The sequence below is a fragment of the Pristis pectinata genome, chromosome 1, assembly GCF_009764475.1.
Source record: "Pristis pectinata isolate sPriPec2 chromosome 1, sPriPec2.1.pri, whole genome shotgun sequence".
In the NCBI taxonomy this organism is placed as follows: Eukaryota; Metazoa; Chordata; class Chondrichthyes; order Rhinopristiformes; family Pristidae; genus Pristis; species Pristis pectinata.
Window position 1 is genome coordinate 120,431,605 of NC_067405.1, and position 25,711 is coordinate 120,457,315.

General features: G+C 40.1%; 1 protein-coding gene across 2 annotated transcripts in view; it reads left to right on the forward strand.

The window, feature by feature from the left end:
* The window catches only part of eml1 (EMAP like 1), a 166,816-nt gene that overhangs the window by 36,807 nt on the left and 104,298 nt on the right, over positions 1 to 25,711 (forward strand). The window contains exon 1 of one of the 2 annotated variants that reach the window (XM_052022272.1): positions 25,179 to 25,568. The exons of the other annotated variant lie outside the window; for it this stretch is intronic. Coding sequence (XP_051878232.1) covers positions 25,502 to 25,568 — 67 coding nt within the window. The 5' untranslated portion in view covers positions 25,179 to 25,501. Of the gene's footprint in view, positions 1 to 25,178; positions 25,569 to 25,711 lie in introns of those variants that run through there. 2 annotated transcript variants of the gene reach the window in all.

Here is a 25,711-nt window from a genome sequence, read left to right on the forward strand (position 1 = left end):
TGTCTATGGTTAATGTTGTCCATCAGCAATGCCCAGTGAGTACTTCAAAGATTTTCTGTAAATCCATCCAACCTTTCTTTCCAGAGGCCATATGTGTTGTGACTGTGATCGCCTTCAGCTGTAGTCTGGCTAGTAGTATCTGAGCCAGTTGTGTAGAGCTGATGAGTATCATCTATAATGGTCTCCAGAGATACTAGCAATAACCAACACATGTTTATATCACACATATGATGTGTGATGCATTTGTAGACTTTGGGTGCAAATATAGCCCAGTCAGTAAATTCAAACTTATTCCTGAAGGGAGACAATGAATAAAACACGGAAATGGATGAAGGACTAAACTTTGACCACGGCTCACAGAACAAATATCACATAGTCTGGATAAAATCAGATTAAAAATTAAACCTTCAAAATTGGCAGTGTTTCATAGCTCACTGTGCATTGTTGGACAAAAGCCCTTCTGTTGGACAGTGTGAACAGAAAGGCTCTGCAGGAAGTGTCAGAAAGTTGGCATCTCCACAGAATATCATGTGGAGGGAAGAAGAGCTGACATTTCTTCATATCCCACGTAAATAAGCACGATGAGTGAAAAGTACATGTGTTTGATTCATATTAAAACCATGATTCTTTTGTTCCAAATTCCTCCTTTTGAGACATTTTATGTGTGTCTCTTTGCACCAAACAAAATCTTGAGGGAGTGAAGGAGTGACCTACCTTCAGCTTTCTGTCAGTGCTGATATCCAATTGAGCCAGGTGCAGCTGGGAATGAGCTGCCCTTCATTCACAGCTCCCCATTCCAAACATGAGCAGTGCTTAGCTTCCACTTGACAAATCCTTCAAGGGGTACAGCTGGAGTGCGTGGAATGCCCAGCGCATGAAGAGTGCAGGAAGACAGCTCGTGTCTCACCACAATGGGGCACAGCATGTTGACCTTCTAATGCACCTCAGCACAAAATAGGCTTTCTGTGCTGCTAAACAATGTAAACTTGCGCCTTCCAAGTTATCTCAGAGCCGTATCACGAAGCACAGGTGTCAAATGTATAACATTTTGCAGTTCATTTCTTTGAGGAAGTAATGTCTCAACCCTTATTTTGGGGTATGGTTGCTCCAATCATTTTGATGACCGTTGTAATGTCGCAGTCCGAGCTACACATCTCTGTTAGTTTTGTTAAATCTGGCTTTCCTTCTGATGTTCTTATTTTGTTATTTTAATTTATATTTTGTAATAAATTCAAAGAAATTGAAATGCTAAGGTTGTGTATTTTATGAGTGTGGAATGTGAGAGTGATTAATTTGTAATATCTGAAAGAATGATTCATTCTATACTTTTACTAATTTACAGGAGTCCCATTTTGTATGTAGTACCAGAACATGCCAGGTCCAGAAACTAATGAATAGTGAATATTAACATGATACCACCAGAGCTTTTAATCTTGCATTTTTTAATCTATTTTCAAATAAGAACCATCCAATATGTTGAGTGCACTACCAACAAAGTCACCATATCAGTTTTTGTTGTAAGTACGTGGAAATCACTTAAATGAGGTGAGGATATCAAGTGAGAGAAAATCTTCAGAAGCCAGCACAAAAAATGTGCTGGAGTATTGGCCGCCATTGGTAGCCACCCTTGTGGATTTGGCGTGGGGGGTGATTTGTTTGTAACATAAGATCTTGAGGGGCCTTGAAGGTTGCTGTGGATGGGACATTTCTTGTGGTAAAATTTAGAAATAGGGATCACTGTTTCAAAATAAGGTAGAGACAGACGAGTTAAGACCAATAAGGTGATTTTTCTTTTCTCTTTCTGACGATTGTGAGTCTTTGGAACTCTCTTCCTCAAAGGACTGTGGAAGTGAAGCCTTTGAATAGTTTGAAGGTAGAGGTAGGTAGATTTTTAATATAGAAGTGGGTGAAATGTTACCAGAGTAAGGCAGTAATGCAGAGTTGAGGGTGCAATCAGATCATCCTTGATCTTGTTGCTCCACATTCCAACATCTGCAGTCTCTTGTGTTAGCCATGATCTTATTGAATGGCCTACGCCTACACCTACGCCTACACCTAACTCATTTGTTTGTATGGTCGGGCTGAAGGCAATGGAACATAGATGAATACAACCAGTGGCCACTGCTCTTCATGCGCTCAGCACAAGCAATCAAAGATGGAATTCACTCTGAGTGCTATTTAATGACTTTTTTTGGTTAAATAGCTTGCACAATAAATCTTCTTGTTTTAGAAACAGTAAATGCTGGAAACACTTAACAGTTCTGGCAGCATCTGCCAAAAGAGAAACAGAGTTAACATTTTGGATCAAAGACCCCCAAGTCAGAACTGGGAAAGAAAGAAAACAAGTTAGTTTTAGGTTGCAGACAGTGGGGAAGGGATGGATAGGACAATGAGAATATCTCTGAGCCCAAGGTTGCCTTGGTGATAAGCTGTTAATAAAGCCATCTGATTGATTAGATAAATGAAGGAAGTTAAAGAGAGAAAACAAATAAGGGGATTTGTGAAAGCTGGGAAATGCAGGTGAGAGCTGTTGGAAGTGTCCAGCAGATCAGGCAGTGTCAACGGAGAGAAAAAAAATTGTTATTTTCACACAACATATAAGGAGGAGGCCATTTTAGCCCACTTTGCCAACTCACTAATTTTCCCTGTAACCTTTTCTCCCTACGTTCCCATCAATTCCCTCAGATTCTACCACTCACTTGCACACTAGAGACAATTTACAGTGGCTGATTAACTACCAACCCACATGTCCTTGGGATGTGGAAAGAAAATGGAACACCTGGGGGAAAAGCACATAGTCACAGGGAAACATGCAAATTCTAAATTCTACACAGAGTGCACCGGAGGTCAGGATTAAACCTGAACCATGGGAGCTGTGAAGCAGCAGCTTGACCAGTTGTGCCTTTGTTTCACCCTATAATACAGATGGATAACCTACAATAGCTGAACTGGTCATTTCTAATACAGACAAAGAAAGTGATTTACCTTATTTCTGAATTCAATATAGAGTCCCAAAGGCTGCAACGTGCCCAGACAGAAGGCGAGGTGCTGTTCCTCAAGTGTACATTGTACCTCATTGGAACATTGCAGGTAGCCACAGACAGATAGGTAGGACAAAGAATTAAAGCAACAGGCAACTAGAAGCTCAGGATCATTCCTGCAGACTGAATGAAGGTGGTCCACAAAGTGGTCACCCAATCCACATTTGATTTCTCCAGTGTAGTGGAGAGTACTTCATGCAGTACACCAGATTAGAAGAACTGCAAATGATGAGGTAAAAGAACTGGCGTCATACTTCCTGTAGCTGCATGGAAAAGTGCTGTGAGAAAGGGAATGGCTGATGGAGACAGAAAAATAAACGAGGGGGTCCGCTATCTTCGCTGGAGATTCCACCACCTGACACATCTTGCCTTCAGCATTCTGAGAGCACCATTCCCTTCTACTTCCTGGTCTCCTCATGCACTTCTAGACTTCTGTGTTCTATTTGTGGTTTTCAATAAGGCTGTACAACATCTATTCCTTCGTTAGTAACAGCCAAAATTGAAGCATTTCAAATTTCTGTTATTAAGTAATAGAAATTTACAGAACCCATCAGAAGATGTCTTATTCATTCCAGTGCACGTAATTTTTTTTTAATGACTGGCACTGAAAATTAACTTTGGGTTCTATTAATTGAGATTTTGAAAAATAAAAGACAAATGGTATTTTTTTCTCTCTCTTATATTTTCCTTTCCCATTTGTTGCTTCTTGCGCATGATTTTGTTTTGAACCTTGAGGTGGGCAAAACACTGAAATATACTCCCAGTCAGCACAAGTTCCTGGGTAAAAGACCACAGAAATTCTGAGGGAAATAAGGAGTAATGAAGAGCTGGACACCAATTGTTCACTATTGACCACAAAATCTTTCCCTATATGTTCTACATTCTGCTTATGTGGGATTAGAATATGTTCTAAGTGAACAATCACAATTAATGGAACTTTCACACCAAATATAGCATTTAAATACTGCCGGATCTTTCCTGATTGCTCAGAACAAAATTTATGGAAAGTGGTAACTGGTGAGGAAGATGTCAAAGCATTTTAACCACCCTTTTAATGATTTCTGCCAGGAAAGCAGAGTTACAACAGCCTCTGTAGTTTTCCTCTTCTACTAATGCTGTCACCTCTAAACTAACTTGAATTTTCTTTTAGAGCTGTGAATACTAGTGTAAGTCAATTTAGAATAGAGAATTTCCCCAGATATTTGCAGAGAATTTCAGGTAAGTTTTAAGGCAGCACAGGCCAAATGATTTATTGTTGCTTTTAGCAGGAATCATTGCTTGCCACTGTTAATTTTTCAAAAGATAGTTGTAAATCCTCCCATTTGTAATCTTGTATTGCACAGGTGAGGGCTGAAATGCGGATGTCGCTTTGAACTTTAACCCATTTTGGAAGTCAAGATACACCAATCCGTCACTTTCTTAAAGAACTCAAGAGTTAGGGTTGGGGATCTTTCTGTCCTGATCCATGTTGCTGTTAACAAAATAATTAGTATGCAGTATATTTTGCAGGCTTTCTAAATTTAACAATAAAACCTCTCAACTCAGCAGTATTAGATCTACCTTTATAGATAGCCTACATGTGCAACTTGCAAAAATGACCTATTTTCATATTTCAAAACATGTGCAGGAACACAATGGTTACTGAGGAATGGAATGGAAGAAGAAACTGCATTTTACTATCCCATAATCTCTGGAAATTGTCAGTTTAGACTGTTCATTCATGTATCACTTTTACATGTATGAATTTAGAATACTTAAACATTAGCCATTTCTGTTGAAAACATTCTTTGATGCAATGATATGTGCTTCAGTTTTGAAGCTACTGGCATTTTAAAGTGCTCAATCTAACAGGAATCAATGTGCAGTAACCTACTCTTAAGTAATTGCATGAGTTGAAAAGCAACTACTGATGATGAGAATATTTCACATCTAGGCTGGTTTTCCCAAAAATGTTTTCTGTGTACATTAAGGATATAGTATATGAAAATACTTGTTACATAATAGTCGCTAGTTATGCCATGGTTTTGCATTCAAAAACCTGTGGCCTCCAACATTACATGATAATTACATCTGAGGGAAGTTATTAGATTCATCTTAGTTCCTACATTCAAAAAGACTATATAGAAATCCCACATCAACAGTGAATTGTTTCAAATAATTCCATGGTCATCACCTTTCCTTTTTCTGTAGCAAAACTATTGATTTAAGATCCTACATTTACCTTTTACTTGCTGGACCAGATTTACCTTTTTTTTAGTCAGCTGCTACCTTGTTCACTTCCTACTTGTCTCCTTTCACAGATGGAGTACCCAAGTGTATCCAATTTTTTTCTCGCACCTCATTCTTCCAATATCTTGGTGACAATAACTGAACACAGTAACCACACCTGACCTAACCTGACAAGAACACTTAACAATTGTTTTATTGCTTCTTCTGGCTTACTGGTTCATGCAGATAACCCACTTAATATTCTCACTGATTCTGAACAAATGTCCCTTATTTCCTAAATTCTTGAGATTTATCACAAGATTTATCCACCAATTTAAATCTACTTAATAGCATGTTACCCCCTCTTTGGAGGTCAAGCTACATTACAGTCCATCACCTTCTTAACAACTCAAGGTCCCAGGTGGCACAAGGTCTTTCCTTCCAAATCCATATTGCTTGTTTAACTTGTTATTGTATTGTACATCTTGCAGACTTGTGTACAAGAAGGACAGAGATTTGTTTGTCTGGAATGTCCCTTTGAAAGCTTAAAACCACGGGTTTCTATCTGAGGATTCAGTGATCTTTTTCGTTAATATGGAAGATATTTTAAGTAATCGTACTCGTAGAGTCATAAAGTTGTATAGCACAGAAACGGGGCCCTTGGCTCAACTCATCCTATCTACGCTAATCCCATTTGCCTGTATTAGGCTGTATCCCTCTACTCCTTTTCTATCCAAGTACCTGTCCAAATGTTTTTTGAACATTGTAATTATATCTGCCTCTACCAATTCCTCTGGTAGCTCAATCCATATAACTACCATCCTCTGTATGCCCTTCAGATCTCCTTTATATTTCTCCCCTCTCACCTTAAATCTATGCCCTCTAGTGTTAGACCTCCCATCCTAGGAAAAGACCCAATCTATGCCGCTCATAATTTTATAAACCTCTATAGGGGCACCCTTTAGTCTCCTACTTTACAGTGAGAATAAACCCAGCCTATTCCAATCTCTCCTTATAAAGTCCTCCATTCCAGTTAACATCCTAGTAAATCTCTTCTGCATGCTTTCTAATGCTACCACATTGTTCCTGTAGTGTGGCAACTGGAACTAGACACAATACTCTTTTCCTAAAAAGAGCGATTGAGTGAGACTTCTTGAAGTATACTGATGTCAACTTTTGTGCACTGTAGCATGAGAATAAGTTCATGACAGTACGAACTATAGCTTTTAGAACATGTATCTGATCATAAAATCACATATTGAAACCTGAAGCTATTATTCAAAACCTTTCTAAACTGTATTATCCACATAGATAATATCAGAAACATTTAACATGTTGTCACTTATTCATACATGCTTTTATACTCTTGATTTTTTTAAAGTCAGAATAAACTATCCTGACCTCTGTGTAATGCTCTCCCATTTTCACTGCCAAATTCAGGTCTCTCATACTACTCATAGAATCAGCGACCTTTTTTTCGTGATAACTAGACTGGATTTTATAAGGTTAAGGGTGGGAGATTTTAGTCTCCCTCTGCTTCTAACAGGCAAGACTAGTATAATATCTTGAAATGATGGTTACTTGACTTTGATGTATATAGGGTTACCATCCTTTGCCAGTTCCAAAATGCACCTTCAATTATGGCACATACTTCAACATATATGGAATGTCCATGAGATGCTTCTGCTTTCTCTCTCCAAAAGTAAAGTGGGGTTGATTGAAGTAGTCAGTAGTTGCCCCAGTGCCACTGACCCAGCCTCTCTTGGATATCAGTGCCAATATTGGCATTTATTGCCTTATAGGACACATAGCCCATCATGGACATACAGTATATGCAATAAACACTGTATTCACCCACAACATTGAAGAGTCTATTTGGTACAAAGAGGACAGGGCTCATTTCCTAACATAAATTACAAAAACTAAATACTGTGGGGATGTTGGAAATCCTCAGCAGGTCAGGCAATATATGTGGAGAGAGAAATCAAGTTAATGTTCAAGTTGACTTCCATTGCTTTCATCACCTTTCATAATGTGATGAGAAGATCTGCAAACAAGTTTTTAATTGAACAAGTGAACAATGAGTTTGGCAATGATTTCATTCTACCAGTTTAGTTTTGATTCGCATTCTCTTTGGAAAATCTTACCCAGAACATTTCCAAAGTGTAAGTTGGACATGGGTGAAGTTGCTCTTTGGCAGTAGTGTGGAATGGGTAACCAATCAGCAGGCTGTTTTATGCTCCACCTGATTTTCCTTTCCAACAGTTGAATAGCAATGCATTATTATTGATTTTGCTCTCCTGTTGAAGACACAAATTTTACCTTAAGGAACATGCAGTAACATAGCACTTGATCATAGCCACAGGATGCTTTACAACTTATGGGTGAATTACTTTAAAAGTGCATTCACTGTTGTAATGTGAGCATATGCAGCAGTCAATGTGTGCACTTCATGGACCCACAAATAGCAAATTAATAAATAACCATACAGGGAGTTCTTGGCAGTGTTGGTTCAGGGAGAAATGTTGGCCAAGACATGCAGAGAACTATCTATTTTGAATAGCACACAAGATCAAATGTCTTATCCAAAAGGTGGCACCTCTGAAAATATAACACTCTATTTTGATTACATGATGTAACAGACAAGAGAATGTGTCAAGTTACATTGTGGGACTAAACCCATAAACCTCTGAATTAGAGGCAAGAGTACTATTAACTGAACCTAATTAACACTAGGGGGCAACCCTTGCTGGACATCAGAATTTGGCAAAACCTTGTAATAAAAGTGTACACCAATTGTTTCTTCTTTTTTGCAAAAGCATCATGCACCTGAATTTACAACAACCCCATTTGTTTCCAGACACAGAGGAATTCTACAGTCCTCATTCTATCAGTGATAGAGAGTCATTGTTTGTTCAGATTTCTGAAACATTTTCATCACAAAGCCAAGCCTCAAAACTCAAGCAATGATTGATACCATCCTATTCTGTTTTGGACTTGGCAGAAGCTGGTTACCCTCAACACCATCAACACCCACAAAGGCAAAGCTTTACAAATCATTTAATCAGTCATTCAGAGCTGGTTGCCAAATTATATGGCTTTTGGAAAACAAACCAGATTTTTTGTTTGATATGAAGAGTGCGGGTAGCTAAAAGTAAATAGCAACTGCAAAAACAAAATGCTTGCTTCAATTTCCACAGTGACTTAAATTCTGTCAGTAGGATGCAGGAGGAACCAGTTTTGATGGTTCAGCTGTGTTTGCAATAAACATCACATTTTACACACATGAGTTCTCACCAGAGAAGAGACATTTTTGAAGTGATAGAAATAAAAACAGAAACTGCTGAAAATATGCAGCAGTTTAGGCAGCTCACTGTTCAGTCTAGCAACCTGTCATGTGCTTAAGTGAAAGGTTTGGATCAAATAATAAAGATTAATAGTTTCAGAAAGCAGACCAAATCTGGCTGACGTAGGCCCATCGTCAGTGGTCAAACACTTAACTACTCCGGATGTGGAGGTCTGCAATACAGCCTGATCGGCAAAAGAGCACTGGTGGTGCACTGAAGCAACACCACCTTCAAAGGTCCCTGAAATCCCTTTGACATCTGACAAAACCAAACCCCAGGCTTTATTGGCTGACAAATCTGTCAGGGCTTTTAAATGTTTCTTAAATCATCTGAATATCAAAAGGAATTTATCTACTCTACAAGTACAAGTTAGCCATGTGATGGAATACTCTCCACTTGCCTCAAGAAGCTCAACACAAAACAGGATGAAGCAGCCCACTTAATTAGCATACCAATGCACCACCCTAAACATTCATCTCTTCCACCAATATTACACAGTGGCTGCAGTATGTGTACAAAATCCACTGCAGTCACTCACCCAGGCAGCTATGATGGTGTATCCCAAACCCATGAAATATTGCATCAAGAAGGGCAAAGAAAGCAGATGCTTGGAAACACCATTAACTACAGGTTCACCTCTAAGCCACACATGCGTCCCGACTTGGAAATTCCCTACCCAATGGCAGAGTGGGAGCAGCTTCATCAGAAGGACTGCAATCGCTCAAAAAGATGGCTCACCACCACCACCTTTTTGAGTGCATTTAGGGAAGGCAATAAAGTCTGGCCCTGCAAGTGATGCCCATCTGTGAAAATGAAGAAGCTATTAAAGGTGAAATAAAGAACTTATTTCACTTAATTTAAAAAATATATTAATTTTTAAGTAAAAGAAATAAAATCATTTAAAAGCAATTAAAACATTTCTTAATCACTGAATCCATAAAATATAACATTTTTTTAAAAAGTAACTTACATTCTCTTTGTTCCTAACCTCTCCATGCACCCTACAAGTCTGCATTGAAATTGATGGGGTGACAGAGCCTGCAAAAAAAATCCAAGAGCCATTTAGCCATCTGAGGAACCTCAGCAAGTTGGAGCTCCATCACTGAAGTCCCCATACTGAAACTATTGTCAAACAAGTTTGGGTCTTCTATATTTGACTATGCATGTGCAGATGTCCTGGTCTTGGAGGCACTTCAACAAGTGCCGCTGGTTCCACTTAGAACTGATGGCATTGATTCTGATATTTCTACAATTCCTCTAGATCCACCATATTGTCCCTTTACCTGTCCACCACTCCCTTTTGCCTTTCACCAACTTCCTTTATGCTATTTAATTTTTTCTGACTTCCATCCTTTGTCCTTTCCCCTACCCCTCCCTCATTGCTTTATCTTCAAAGCTTGTGTTTGCTTCAAACTTCAGTTGTGATGAAATGTCATGAACCTGAGATACTGTGTTTCCCTCTCTACAGATGCTGCCAGACCCATTGAGTGCATCCAGCATTTTGTTTTCACTTCAGATTTCAAGCATTCATAGTATTTTGATTTTTTGTTCATAGTGATGGATCTATTTGACTCTAACTCAGCAACTATGTGGCATCATCAACCATTCACTGAAATGTACACTGACATCCCATAGGAAGTATTTTTTGGAAACCTTTAACTATCACTGACAGCAGAGACAAGTTGTGCAATTCCACTGGTGCTTGTTGAGCTCAAAATCAATCCCTTTAGTCTGTGTATGCCATCAGTGATGGCTATCAAAAACAAAACAAAATATATTTTCCAACATACAGTATAACATTTATAGCAAAAACTGAAAACAGAAAAGTGGGTGACAACTAAAGAGGAAAAATGTATTTTCTCCATCCCTAACATTATATTTTTCATATTTCCTTAAGATTTCCTTAAAATGGCTAACATGAGGGGACATAATTTTAAGGTGATTGGAGGAAGATATAAGGGGGCTGTCAGGGGTAAGTTTTTTTACACAGAGAATGGCGGGTGCATGGAACGCACTGCCGGCAGAGGTTCTGGGGGCAGATACATTAGGGACACTTAAGACACTCTTAGATAGACACATGAATGATAGAGAAATGGAGGGCTATGTGGGAGGGAGGGGTTAGATCTTAGAGCAGGATAAAACGTCGGCACGACATTGTGGGCCGAAGGCCTGTACTGTGTTGTAGTGTTCTATGTAGAAGGCTGCCATTTGGCCCATTTTGTCTTTCCAGGTTCTCAGAGCAATCCCATTCCCTCCCTTACTTCCCTGTAACCTGTTCTTTTGTCTGTTAACACCTCCCTGATAGTCCCACACTCTGGGTAATTTACAGAAGCCAATTAACTCAACAACCAGCACATTTTTGAAATACGGGATGAAAACAGAACACCTGGAGAAAACTGGCGCATTCAAGGGAGAACATGCAAACTCCACACAGACAGGTCAGAATTGATCCCATGTTGCTGGAGCTGTGAGACAGCTGCACTACCTGTGCTGTCACTGTGCCACCCCATCAAAAGAGAAGTAACGATGCTTGTGACCTGGACAGAAATGATGGAATGAAAAGGCACAATCAATTAACTCTGTTAATATAGTGAATGGTGTGGCAGGTTTGTAGATTTGTTTTATATATGTTTTCTTTCCATTTGCTTGCTCTTTGCTAGCTGTTGCACTTTTCTCATGAGCACCAGTTCATCATGAATGATTTTTGAGAGAGAATTTCAGAAGGTCAGTTGACTATGTGGGGCTTCATAGCCAGATTCTATTCTAATGTGTAATCACTCTGTCTATTTGCACAATATTTCCAAGGGGACACTATAGGTAGCTTGGGAACTTTGACTCATTTTCTCCAAGAAGTTCAAGTTGTTCCATCCATCTCACTGTATTAAAATCCTCACTCTCTACTGGTCACCCAGTCTCTTCAGTAAATTTCTTCCCAAGATATACTCATTCCTTCCCTCCCTCAGGCTTTGGACTGACTATTTTCCCAATCTAAGTTACAAATATCATCCGAACTCACCTCTCTCTCCCCCTTCTGTTACTTTGGTAGTTTATGGGTCCAGTTTGGCGCTGATATTGCTTGCATGAATGACTATGATTCCAAAATGGCATCCAAGGCATAAATGCACACTTCTGAGATAAAGCCAATTGGTTTAGAATCAGAATCAGGTTTATCATCACTGACATATGTCGTGAAATTTGTTGATTTGTGGCAGCAGTACAGTGCAAGACATAAGGACATAAAAATGACTACAAGTTACAAAAATAAATAAATAGTGCAAAAGAGGAATAATGAGGTGGTGTTCATGGGTTCATGGACCGTTTAGAAATCTGATGGCGGAAGGGAAGAAGCTGTTCCTGAAACGTTGCTGGGTGGTGTGGGTCCTTGATGATGGATGCTGTCTTCTTGGGGCACTGCCTCTTGAAGGTGTCCTCAATGGTTGGGTGGGTTGTGCCCGTGATGGAGCTGGCTGAGTCTACAACCTTCTGCAGCCTCTTTCGATCCTGCACATTGGAGCCTCCATACCAGGCAGTGATGCAACCTGTCAGAATGCTCTCCACTGTACATCTGTAGCAATTTGCAAGAGTCTTTGGTGACATACCAAATTTCCTCAAACTCCTAATGAAGTAGAGCCACTGGTGTGGTTTCTTTGTGATTGCATCAATATGTTGGGCCCTAGGTAAGATATCTTTATTAGTCACATGTACATTGAAACACACAGTGAAATGCATCTTTTGTGCAGAGTGTTCTGGGGGCAGCCTGCAAGCGTCACCATGCTTCCAGCGCCAACATAGCAGGCCCACAACTTCCTAACCCGTACATCTTTGGAACGTGGGAGGAAACCGGACCACCCGGAAGAAACCCATGCAGACATGGGGAGAAAACAAATTCCTTACAGACAGTAGCCAGAATTGAACCCAGGTCACTGACGCTGTAATAGCGTTATGCTAACCACTACACTATTGTCCCTGCCCTTTACACTACCATCCCTGCCTCTGAGATGTTGATGCCCAGGAACTTGAAGCTGCTCACCCTTTCCACCGCTGACCCCTCAATGAAGACTGGTGTGTGTTCTCCCAACTTCCTTTCCTGAAGTCCACAATCAATGGTTGCAATATTCATTAGGAATAACAGGTTTTCCTGTGATGCAAGGTGCCATTGATTCCATGAATATTGTTTTATACGTACTTCATATCAGTCGTCCCACGTGCCTCTATCAATTCCACTCCTTCATGCTGCAGCACATCAGTGCCCACTGTCCTAACAATGGTCACAGTGCCTTCATTCTTCAGTCACCATGCCAAAACAAAGGGAAACTTCTACTGACGTCTCCCATTGACAACATGGCTTTTGCCTCTCATGCATATGTAAGCAATCTGCAACAAATGCCACAACCCTTCTGCCACAAGCAGTCTGGCTCAGCAGGCTACTGGCTTACTGAAGCATTGCTTAGCCTAGATTACTCTGGGGATACTTTGGTTTACTCAGCTGAGTGGGTCTGAAGAGTCATGTTGACATGCAGCACACTACACAGCCTTCTCATTAATGTTTGCCAATAGCTATCTGGTGAGAAGCTGAGGGCCCTGCTTGTGGCACATTTGGACTCAGTGTCTCAGATCCTGCCACAGTCCTAGTCTGTATGTAATGCTACAGGTGTGAAGTCAAATGCTGACGAGGCTTTATCATGATATTCTTCTCCCCTACCTCAGCAAAATGCAATTCTTGAGAATATGATAGGTAAATGGAACAAGGGTAGAGTTGTGTTGAGAGAAAAGGAGAAAAGAAAGCTGTTAAATCAGAACTGATGAAGGTAAATAGAATGTGAGGAGGAGGATTAGGTATGAGGATAGGGTTATATTCAGACCCACTATCCGTAGTTACCAGTTGTCTGCTCTATGTGGGTTGGTAAAAGCCAAGCATACCATTACCCCCTTGTTAGTTTGTGCTATCTTTGGTTAAAGACTACCTCACCCTGCAAGAAAGGGGCAAGTGTTTCATTAAATGCTGTGGCATTTGTTTGGATATGTGTCTATCATAGCTGAATAGCTAGCAACTTGTCACAGTGCTGCATTTGTGAGGGTGAAATGAAGCATATTAATGTTAGGTTATTGAGTACTGATTGAGGGAGAACATTGGTAGGTGATTGATGGGGGTGTGGTGAATTGAAAATTATCTAAAGCTAGTTTTACAGTTGGTAAAATATGGTATTCTTAGCTGTATTCACTAATCTTGATCACTCATATGAGGCCAGTAAACCTCTTATGGCATTGTATAAGGGTGTCCATGGCTAAGCTCCCTCCCCACTGCCTTCATGTTGCAGAAATGGAAGGCCTCTTGGCTTTCTTCAAATAGATGTCATCTCCCTTTCCCATCTCTTCCACGAAGCCGCCAGTGTAGCCTGGAACCTTTGGTGCACGCTCTCTCCCAAGGGCAGCCACTGTTGATTTTTGAATAGCATCCTACCATGATAGTAGAACCTCTAGCAGACAGAGTGCATCCCTCCTTTTAAAAGGTACAGGATAGATTTAAACAGTGAGGGCTAATTTTGATGGTATTGGAAACTATCCAAAATGGCACCCTGCCAATGAGCAACACAGGTAGCAATGGCTGCATGCTGAAATCATGATGATGATTGGATATACAAAGTTGCCATACACCTCATCACATAGAATGGGCAAGGAGTTAATCATGTATCATAATCCCCCCTCATGATTTTATGGACTATTCAATTTATCCGCTGTGCTCTTTCATGGTGAGAGCTTGTAGAAGTTGCATGCTGTCCCTCAAATATTCTTGTCTCTCATCAGTCAACGGTGGGTGATGCGCTGTGCTATGCACTTCCCACAAGCATGCTTATTACATTCATCATGTATTAAGATCCTCATCCATACCTACCTCAGCTCCAGGCTTAACTACTTTCTTCTTATCACTGCCACCCATCCTTAATGCCTATAAACTTTAGTGTCTTGATCTCAAACTATCTTATACTGTCCCTCTTATCCACTGCTCCTGTCCCTGCTGACATGCATTGTTTCCTGATTTACGTTTGCTTCAAATTAACAATTCTGTTCCTTGAGTTTAAGTCCTTTTTTTTCACCTTGTTCAAACTGACAGCTCCTTTGATTCTGGCTTCTCAAGTATCACCCTCACCCCAAGACCACCACTGCCAGGCCTGCCTACACTTCTGCAATTCCCTACCCAAACCTGCTGCCTCTTCATTGCCAACACTCCTTTAACATCCACCTTCAAACACACTTTTTCATCAAAGTTTTTTATTACTCTTCACTGCGTCTCTTTTGAAGGCTCTGATTCATCTGATTACTCCTCACTGAAATATCTTGAGATGTTTTTCTGTGTCAATAGCCCCATATTAAATGCAAGTTGTTGTTCATATATATTACTAGCTTGACTTTTCCTCAAGTGAAATAAGGGTTCAGGAAGAAGCTACATAAACATGAGGTCAACATAATAGAGGGATAAGGTTAAATAAAGAAATGAGAGAGAAAGAATGTGCGCACAGCACAATTGGAATGAGCGGCCTGTTTCTGCACTGTGTATTCTGTTTGGTTCTCTGCAGAAAGCAGACTGAAATCAGTTGGCTATCTACAAGATCAAGATCAGTAACAGCAGCAAACCATGAACTGATTTATTTACCTAATATACACGAAGAAGCATTATACACATTTTTCAGAATGGATGCAATGAAATTCTCCAAGCTGCCTGGTCATGAAAAATAAGTATTCAGCTGACTAAAGCTTTGAACATTGATTTACTTAGCTAGGTTCCTGAAGTTAAACTGGTCCAGACTTCTTAAAGCAAAATAGTTCCCGTTACTGCTTTTGGAATACAAATCACTCTTTGTCTTCGAGAGACAGACTTCTCTGACGTCTACATTAAGACTGTGTTTAGACAATACTCTTTCCATGGTTTAATGAGTCACAATGAATATTTCACCAGCACTAAGTGAAGGCAGAGGAGGCCATATTTACTGATGACCCAAATACCTAACAATGGTATGGCTAGTTCAACCCAGAGCTCATTATTTCAGAACTACAGCAACTTGCAAGATTAAGCATGCTATTTGAAGCGATTTTGTAGTTTACCCTGAGAGAGTTCAGGTGATAGTGATTTAATTACTTTTGAGGGAGCACTAATAGGGCAGTAATGTTTCATTTTTTAAAAATCAGCACAAGCAGTAGAAGCAAAATTCAATTTTCTAACAAAGTTTACAAATAAAAGTCTCATTATCCACAAGGATTCTCCTATTGTTATTTCCAGGAATACATTCATGAATATTCACAGAGATTTTCCCTTTATTATTCTCAGAGATTCAATATTCACAAAGAGCCATCTCATCATTTTTCACCTCTAGTATATAATGGGGTCCGCACCTCCTTATTAATGTGAATAATTCCACATTACAGCGCCAGTGACCCGGGTTCGATTCGGGCCACTGTCTGTAAGGAGTTTGTACGTTCTCTCCGTGTCTGCGTGGGTTTCCTCCGGGTGCTCCGGTTTTCTCCCACATTCCAAAGATGTACGGGTTAGGAAGTTGTGGGCGTGCTATGTTGGCGCCAGAAGCATGGCGACACTTGCGGGTTGCCCCCAGAACACTCTATGCAAAAGATACACTTCACTGTGTGTTTCAATGTACATGTGACTAATAAATAAATCTTATTTTATCTTACCTTTTTCTTCCTGAAAGCATTGGTTCATAGAAGGGTGTGGCTGCATGGATTTAGAACACTCTCTAGAAGATTGCCTTAATAACCATTCTTTATATTTGAGTGTAGATAATAAATGTAGGGTGACAACTTCACCATGGTGATAAACACACCTAGGAATAACTTTGGTCTCATGCAATGTTCATGCTTAACTGTTAGCTGTAGCCACTGGGCAGTGGCACAGAACTAAATACCTGGCTGATCCCTCTCCTTCTCTAATCCAAGCTACTCATTAATTTTTCAGAGGTTTGTGCATTGATTTTCTTTCACATAACCAACCTACAGCCGTGAGCAGACAGGTGGCTGCACTGTGTGGCGTGTGACAGCAACATCTGTGTTTCCTGCTCTGTGGGGAAGCCCATGATCTCTGCTCTGCTCCTTGCTGCTCCTAACAACTGAGATTAAAACTCAGCATGTGAGAAATTTGTGGAGGCTTACAATGGATTTATGAAGAGAGTGTCCCGTAAATCCCTGGCAAAATGGGACAATGCGATATCAAGTCCCATGCAATTCTATCATCCCTTTCACTTCAAATAAGGGTAGCAATTACCCTAATGTAATGCCTGAATGTCTATAGTGAGGCTAGGACCCTTCCACCACTTCACATGTCAGGCCCATTACTGTTGTTACTGCGTTTGATGTTTCTACTTGTTTACTTGTATTAGTTAAATGTGACAGGCATGGACTTGAAAGCACAATGTTTCAAACTCCACTCCTCTCATGAGGTTGGCTGGCTTCCAGAAACCATGGTGAAACAATGGTAGAGTAATGGTTACTATCCTCTGGGAGTTGGCACCTGACTTCAGACTGTGGGAAAATCTTTCATCTATTCACAGGATGTCATTATGCTCAGAGTGTTTAATCTCTAGGACAAACAGGGAGCTAATACAAAAAGATTATCTGAAACAAAATACCCATACGGCTTCACTCATTTCGTTGAAACCTCTCGGACATTTAATGAGGATTGAATATGGCAGCAATGTTGTTTTACCCAGTCATTCAAAGCAGCCATGATTTCAAGAAAAGTCTATATATTTATACAGCTAGATCCACCTGTGTTTATTCTGTGGATGTAGTAATAACTTACTAAAATAAAACTCAGGGTTACAAGACTGAGCAGTGCAGTGGATTTTTGCTTAGAGCTTAATGTCAAACCGCAGCTTCTACTACTTGATGAAACAAAGATCAATTTGTTTTTTTCATTTGTCCTTATAATCAGAAAGGAGAAAAATATTATTACTGTTTAAAGCACACTTCTATTTCAACAACCCATTGCAGAAATAAGCTTTCAAGCTGTGTTTGTGGCACATTCCAACAGCAGTTCCAGGATGACATATCCTCTGTTTACCAGCTCTCCTCTGATTGTCAATTTGTGGCTGCTTGTTTGTTTCCTGCCCAGAAGGGGTTATCCAAACTAATTTTTTGTACAACTGGTGTAAGCAAAAGAAAGGCAAGATATCCATCATGGCAGCCTTGCCTCGACTTAAAAGAAGTCAAAGACCAATGTCAAACCTGTTCAGCCACCACCTTAAGGGGCTTATTTGTGGCAAGTACAAAAAGAGAAAACAGGAACCATGTTGTACCGTCAGGGCTGATGGTACAACAGTACTTTAAAGATTTGTTTAAAATTTGGCATTACCATTGGTGTTATTCTACCAAGAACTTAAATTTGTGTTGCAATATACAGTAAACTCCAATAATGTAGCCCACTTGAGACTTTATTGGTGTCAGACCGGCAGATTTTCTGCTCTACTGGATGTTATTTCTACATAAACCTCAACACTCTTTTACTCCACTTTTTTTATATGTAACACAGTACGATAATAAATTTTCCACATTACTTGGTGAGCGGAAAAGGAATGTGAGAAATGGGACCCCAGTAACTGGGGAAGGAGTCCAGCAAACATCACCTGGTGAGCCAGATGCCAAACCACCAGGAAATCTAATTAATCGGATAGTGGATTATGGAAGTTTTACTGTAAACAAAAGCACCCCCAAGAAGAGAAAATGGACATTAAAAAGTGAAGTGAGACGATTTAATAGGCAGCTGAAGGCCTGATCAGAGGGATAGGCTTTGTGGAAATCTTGCAAGGGCAGAAAACAGCTGGGGATGAGTGTCTGATAATCTGGGACTAAATGACTTCCAACTCTGCAAATCAGGAATAGGTGGTGTGAGGATACAAAGGTAGAGGTAAATGGTGGAGACAACTTCTGACTCAGAGCAGTAGCAGGTTGAAGATTTAAGATGGGGTTGAAATCAAGAAGGGAACTGTAGAAGAATGATAAAATCACAGACCCATTACAATGCAAGAGGAGGCCATTTCAGCCATTGAGTCCATGCTGGCTGTTTATTCAGTCTCATTCCCTCGCTCCTTCCCTATGGCCCTGTAAATTATTTTCCCTTGAGTATCTTTCCAGTTTCCTTTTAAAAGATCTAATTTGACTTCTTCCATCACCCTTATTGCCTCTGAGTTCTTAATTATTGTGAGTTCTTGATTATTTCTATTGAGTAGAAAAAGATTTTCCTCATATCCCACCTGTATCTTTTGCTCTTCAGTTTAAATCTATGTTCCCTGCTCCTTGATGGCAAAAGCTTCCCTCCACCAATGTAAGAGCAAACCCAGCTTGAATGGAGACCTGGTGGAATTGTGAAAGCAAACCTTTAAAAGGAGTGTGGCTCAGTGAATGATAGGATATAGACAGTGGAGTTTTAGACAGGCTGCAGCTGATACATGAGGGAATTTGGAATGTGACCTTGTGTAAGGTTAAAGGCAGCAAGCAAAAGTGAACGCTACCTGCCAGCAACTTCTCCTGTTCATCAACTTGGAAGTATAGTGTGTTCCTTCTTGTTGCTGGGATCAGGAGAGCACCTGTATCTGTAGGGGTTAAAGAAGGTGCTTTACCTACTCTGGGGGGCGGGGGCGGGGGCAGGGGGGTTGAATGGTGGAATTAAGGACACACACAATGTGCTGGCTTTGCTGGCAAATCCCATGTGTGAATAAGAGAAGAAAGGAGGCTGATGAGGAGTATGTTTGAGGACTATGTCCAGCCCTGGAATTAACAAAGGCAGGAAGTTCCCCAGTATTGTTCACAAACATTTCCAATATCTCAGGAGTAAATACTCAAAGTGATTTTTTGGGTTATTGTTTTGAGATCTGTATCAGTTGATCATTATAACCAGAACACCAAGCAGGAGAAAAATAGATACTTGGGAAAAGGGGAATTCAGAGATAGGCCTTAGTATAATTTATTTATGAATAACCTAGGAGTTAACAAGCAAAATGGTTCTGGAAGAAAGCCAAGTGTGTTGAAAGGAAACGTAAAATAAGACAGGACTGAAATTGTAATGAGCCTGCTGGAGGACTGAAGAGAAAGGGGTGAGTTCAAAGGTGAAGGCAAGAATCTTGAAATTACTTGATAAATCACATACTCCTGTGGATGTTGGCAAGGGTCTTCATGATGGGAATGTAAGACTTTGTGTGATTGAGGGCACAGACTGCAGTGTTCTTGGCCTCGGATTAATCTTTACTCTTCACCCATGATGGTAGTGGATAACTAAAAGATAAAATGCATGCTTCAGTACCTCAATCTACAGCATACATGCACACCAGCAATTTTACAGAAGAAAATATTGGGATATCTGAGTATTATAATAGAGATGAAGTACACTTAAGCAGGGCACTTACATTGGGTTTGTGCAATACAGTTCAGACACTGATTTGAAGTTAACTGACGCTGCACGAATTTCCTAGGGGGTGGGTAATTCGGTTTTTGGCTTTGAGGGTTCCCGCCTGTGACCGTTGGACAAATACTCTTCCATTTGGCCAGCTGCCCCAAGGGAGGTGGAGCTGTAGGATGTTAATGAGCTTCTACACTTGGTAGGATTTCTGTGTCTTTGACTCATTGGGTTTGTATCTATTTGGCCTCCCCAGAAATATCAAGGCTCTTCGATGCCCAAAATTGTGCAGAGTGGTGATAACTGGGTGCTTTTTAAGATTTTAGCAGTAACAAGAAAGAGGTGAGAGTGTAAATGGACAAAGTTTTGGAAGTGGAAAAATGGAGCTCAAGGACAAAGAAGATACAAATTTAAAGCAATGTGGACAAGAGCAGGCTATGATTTTGCCCATCAGTAATATTATGCTAGTGTGTAAAATTAGACTGGCACAGGTCAGCGGGATGTAATGATGTACATCTGCAGAATAAACAGGATTTCCTACAATCAATAGCACTATTGTTTTTCACATCCTGATTCTGAAAGGTTGGCCTCTTGACTACACAATTCCACTGTGATCTTAACTATAAAGGCCATGTGCAGAAGATACAATGACCACAGCACTTTGTCTAATAATGAAATCATAGAAGAATGCATCACAGAATTTTTAAGTGATATGAGATTGAAATCAATTTCACTTGAAATGCAGTAACAACAATTTCTGGTTCATTTTAACTGTCATTAGTCATAGCAGCAGCTCTCGATCTCACACATCCATGGATACATCAGGATTTCTAGGTTTACATTTTAGTTTCTTTCGGGTGCCAGTTTAAACAATCTGAGATAATCCTGCACTTGGGCTTATGGACAATATAGCAAATTTTAATTTAAACATCCTTCTCCAATTATCTCCTCTCTGCTTTCCTTCCCTTCTGCTCTCTCAAAGGCATTGAACCGTTAATGTGGTATAATCTCACAAATTGTGAACCTCCTTTACACTGCCTTTCCCATGTGGGAGCAGGGGGAATGAGTGTTCACACAATACCCACATATGCTCCTGCAGTGGGTATTGTTTTCAGATAGCTTGCAACTGGGAGCTGTGGTGCTTTCTATAACACAGTAACATGGATACTGCACCTTCCAGTGTCTGTGAGATCCCTAAACTCAACAGATACCGAGACCAACCTGGCTTAGTCTGACAATTCAAAGTATGAATGTCATAGATCATATCTCACTGGAATGCCACTTTTGCACAGGATTTAAAATCATTTATGAGTCACATATTACACATTTGTAAAAGAAAGAAACAAGGTTGTACTTGCATTGAATCTTTCATGTCCCATGAGTATCACAACATTTTGTATTGTGGTCACTTCTGTTATGTGGTTTCAAGGATCATCCAACTTGGACACAGCAAGATCCTGCAAAGAGAAACCAGGCTACATAACCAGTTAATCTATATGTGGTGATGGGTTGATCACACATCTGAAGAACTCCTTGCCTTTCTGTGAATGATGATATGGATTCTTGTATATCCAACTAAACAGAGAGGAACTGCCCTGGTTCAAGGTTACATTTGAAGAAGATATCACCACGAATGTAGAGCTCGCTCAGATTGTGGTTAACCAGTTTGTTCCATCACTACTGAAAGTTATCATTTCTTATTGTCAGACCCTCCATAAAATGTAGAATCATTTGACTAGTTTTGCCTTGCACGTAGGTTTGTAACCTGTTCTGCATTGTAATTCAGTTTAAATATCCAGTGGCGATTCATTAATAGACCCTCACAAAGATTTTAATTCTCTTCTCTGTGTTTTTTAATCTCTTTCTTCTCTCTACCTCTGTAGATTTATATTATTTTGGGATGCAAATTCTCTTCTGATGACTCAAAAGGAATTATTCCATTTAGTTCTATTCAAAAGTATAATATTTAGTATAATGTTGAATAACTATTAGTATAATGAAACAATGGGGAAAGGCTTAAAACCTGTTTGTTTCTATTATAAAATAGGTGATTAGGAGATTCTTTTACAAGTGATTGATATACCTATATCCTAGATGCAGTATAACATCCCACAAGATCCAGTTGCCACAACAAAATCTATGAGAGCTTGCAGACGGCTTGTCCATAAACTCACTTTCCTATAGCAGAGGTGTATATTACCAGTGGGCATAAGTTTAAGGTAAAGTTAGGGGACTAAAGGGGATGCAAGGAAAATGTTTTTACACCCAGGGGGTTTTTGAAATCTGGAATGCACTGCCTGACATGTTGGTGGAGGCAGAGATTCTCACAATTTTTAAGAGGTATTTCAACAAGCACTTGATTTGCCCAGGCATAGAAGGCTATATGCCGAATCCTGGTAAATAAAATTAGTGTGGATGAATACTTGATGGTTGGTGTGGAAATCATGGGACAAAGGACCTGCTTGTCTGCTGCAAGACTCTATGATTCAAGACTCTGATGCATGTAGGAATGTTGTCATGGGGGACTTTAACTTCCACATAGATTGGGCGAATCAAGTTGGTCAAGGCAGTCTTGAGGAGGACTTCATAGAATGCATCCGTGATAGCTTTCTTGAACAGCATGTTAGTGAACCCGCAAAGGAAAATGCTATCTTGGATCTGGTCCCATGCAATGAGACAGGCAAAATTAATGATCTTGTAGTTAGGGATCCTCTTGGAAAGAGTGATCACAGTATGATTGAATTTTCTCATACAAATGGAGGGTGCAATAGTTCGATCTAAGACCAGTGTATTATGCCTAAACAAGGGAGACTACAATGGGATGAGGAAGGAGTTGGCAAACGTAGACTGGGAACACAGGCTGTATGGTGGGACAGTTGAGGAACAGTGGAAGACTTTCAAAGAGAAATAAATGGCGGAAGTTATATAGTAGGTGCGTTTGTGATAATTTACCAAAATTCTCTGCACTCTGGACAGGTCCTGGTGGATTGGAAGACAGCAAATGTCATACCACTGTTTAAAAAGGGATGTAGGCAAAAGGCAGGTAACTATAGGCCAGTTAGCTTAACGTCTGTATTCTCTGCCCAGGGAAGTAGTAGTGGCTACCTCATTAATAATACTTAAGACACAGTTAGATAGATTTTTGCATAGTAGGGGAATTAAGGGTTATGGGGAAAAGGCAAGTAGGTGGAGCTAATTCCATGCCCCGATCAGCAATGATCTTATTGAATGGCGGAGCAGGCTCGATGGTCCAGATAGCCTACTCCTGCTCCGATTTCTTATGTTCTTATGATGACTCTATGAAAGGTACCTTACAAAGGCAAGTCCTTCTTTACATACCAAAGTGGCACAGTGATTTTTACACAGTATGGTGCCGTGGTATTAATTTCTGTCTTCCATACTAGAATGAGGAACATCAAATAACAATGCAGTCCTTTGACTTGGTCAGTATCCTCTGATACTTTGCCTGCAGCTATCCATTAAAACAGGTTTAAATTAAATAATTTTAAAATCTTTACTCTGTGAGGATGTGTTTGTTATCCAAAATTGTATTTTACTTCCCACCAAAAATCCAAGCTTTTCTTTAATTTGGCTACATGATTTGGATATTGCTGCTTCTTGAAATATTTTACATCTCAACAGCCAATGGAGTTATAGATAGTTAAAGATAGGTAAAATCCTGCCAAGTTTCCCTATTTTGCAGATTAAATCCTAGTGAACATGTTTTAGAAGATTTAAGGTCCCTAGATTTTATTAGCTCCACCTTCCTCTAACCACCCCCCCCCAAGCATTTAAGTGGTTTTAGCTATTCTGGGCATAAAAAGAATGCACAAAGGAATTATATCCCCAAAATGATTGTAAAGGATGCATAAATGAGCACTTAACCATGCATTTCTCAATAAAATATTTATGAAATGGAGACTATATGAATGGAATCTCTGCTAAACTTGTAGCAGCAAATAATTTACTTGTGCAAAAATGTGGGTCTATGTCCCTTATTGATGACAGCCCTAACGCTTCCATCAGTGAAGCAACAGATTAGATCCCACGCAATCATTAATAGTAGCACTAGGTTGAAGTAATAAAATGGAGTGTTGCTTCTGAATCATTCACAATACCGTGGAAAAGAATTCCAAAAACAATTCAAAAATGGGCTGATTCCGACTCTGGTCCCTGTTAAGCAAACATGGATAATTGGCATAATTCATTCTTTAAAGTTTCTTTCAAAGGTTTGGTGGGAGTAACAGAAGTGAAAGTTAATTACTCCAGAAGGAAATACAAGTGATTACCTGTGGGCCAATTTATATCTTTGTGCCAGAACAGCCTGCAAAACAAATAAAGAATGTGTACGTTCTAACTAGGCTGCTTTACTGTTGTTGAAGCTACGTGCTTCAAGGGAAATAATCGTTTGCACTAACTCTCCAATGGCTTTGCCAAGTATTGGAACTGCTGTGCCTCTTAAGCGTAATGCTGCATTTTCAAAAAGGATAAAATTTTAGGAATAGGCCAGAGACGATTCGTGATATTCACAATGAACAATTGGTTAAAATATGGCTTCCCTTGCTTTTAACAATTATCAGCTGCAACTAAACTTAATTAACTTTATGTCTTGAGAAAATCCCTATCGCAGGAGCCAAAACCCGAATATTCCCCAGGCAGTGTCATTTAATAAATTGCAAGGCCTGCTGCTGAATGAATGGAGGTATTTTAGAATAAAAGTCCTTTTTGCTAAATCTTTAGTTTTCATTTAGCTAACACTAGTTTTAGTTTCTATATGAATTACAAAAAAAAATGTTCCTTTTCCCAGAATGATCTCGGCAATCTTTAATGCAAATCTTATTCACCATTTGAAGCTACTTCCATTTAACAGAGCCTGTTCGGCGTTTGCTGGAATGCTACCGGCCTGCTGCTGTATCAAGCTTCATGCAGATTTGCTGGCGGAAATGGCTGCTTGATCATATGTTGTCTGGTGTACTGAATGAGGCTGAGAGATTCCTGTAGATTCCCTCTTACAACTTCCTCCCCAGTCTTCACTCAGTTCCATTTCATGCCTAGTTTAGCAGCCCACCACATCAGCTGGTCGGATGCTGCGAGGTTATTGGTCAGGACTGAGTGGCTGTATTTTGAAAGGATGTGAGTCCTGTTTTTACTGGTCTAAGATTACCGTCAGGCAGGAACTAGAGACACAGTTTGGCAGTCCCTCTCCCTCTCCCTGTCGTTCGCTGACTGAAACATTCAGCCTTTTGCTCCAGGACGCTGAGCTGCTTCCCTGTGAAACCTCTGGGCTCTGGCTCTCCACACGCAGCAGCGTAAAGAAGACACGGAGGCAAACGCACCACACATAAAAAAAAAGAGGGGGCTGTAGACGTAGGAAAGAATCTGATTGAATGGGTTGCTATGGTAACTGACTCTGGCAGGGAGACCCCGGAAAACTGGATCGTGAATGGGGGACATCTCCTGTGGCAGGCAAACTAAGTAACAGAGAGACTGGAGGGAACGGGTTCAGCATGGAGGACGGGTTTTCTGGCTACAGCAGCCTCTACGACACCTCCTCGCTGCTTCAGTTCTGCACTGGTAAATGATCTTAGTTTTCACTATTAGTCTTTCTAGCGACTAATATAGTAGGAGGCAGATTGAGACCTGGGCTGTGGAGTGTTTAAAGATCGGGGATTCCCTTTAAAGATATTTTCCAAGGAATATATAAAAATGATTATTCC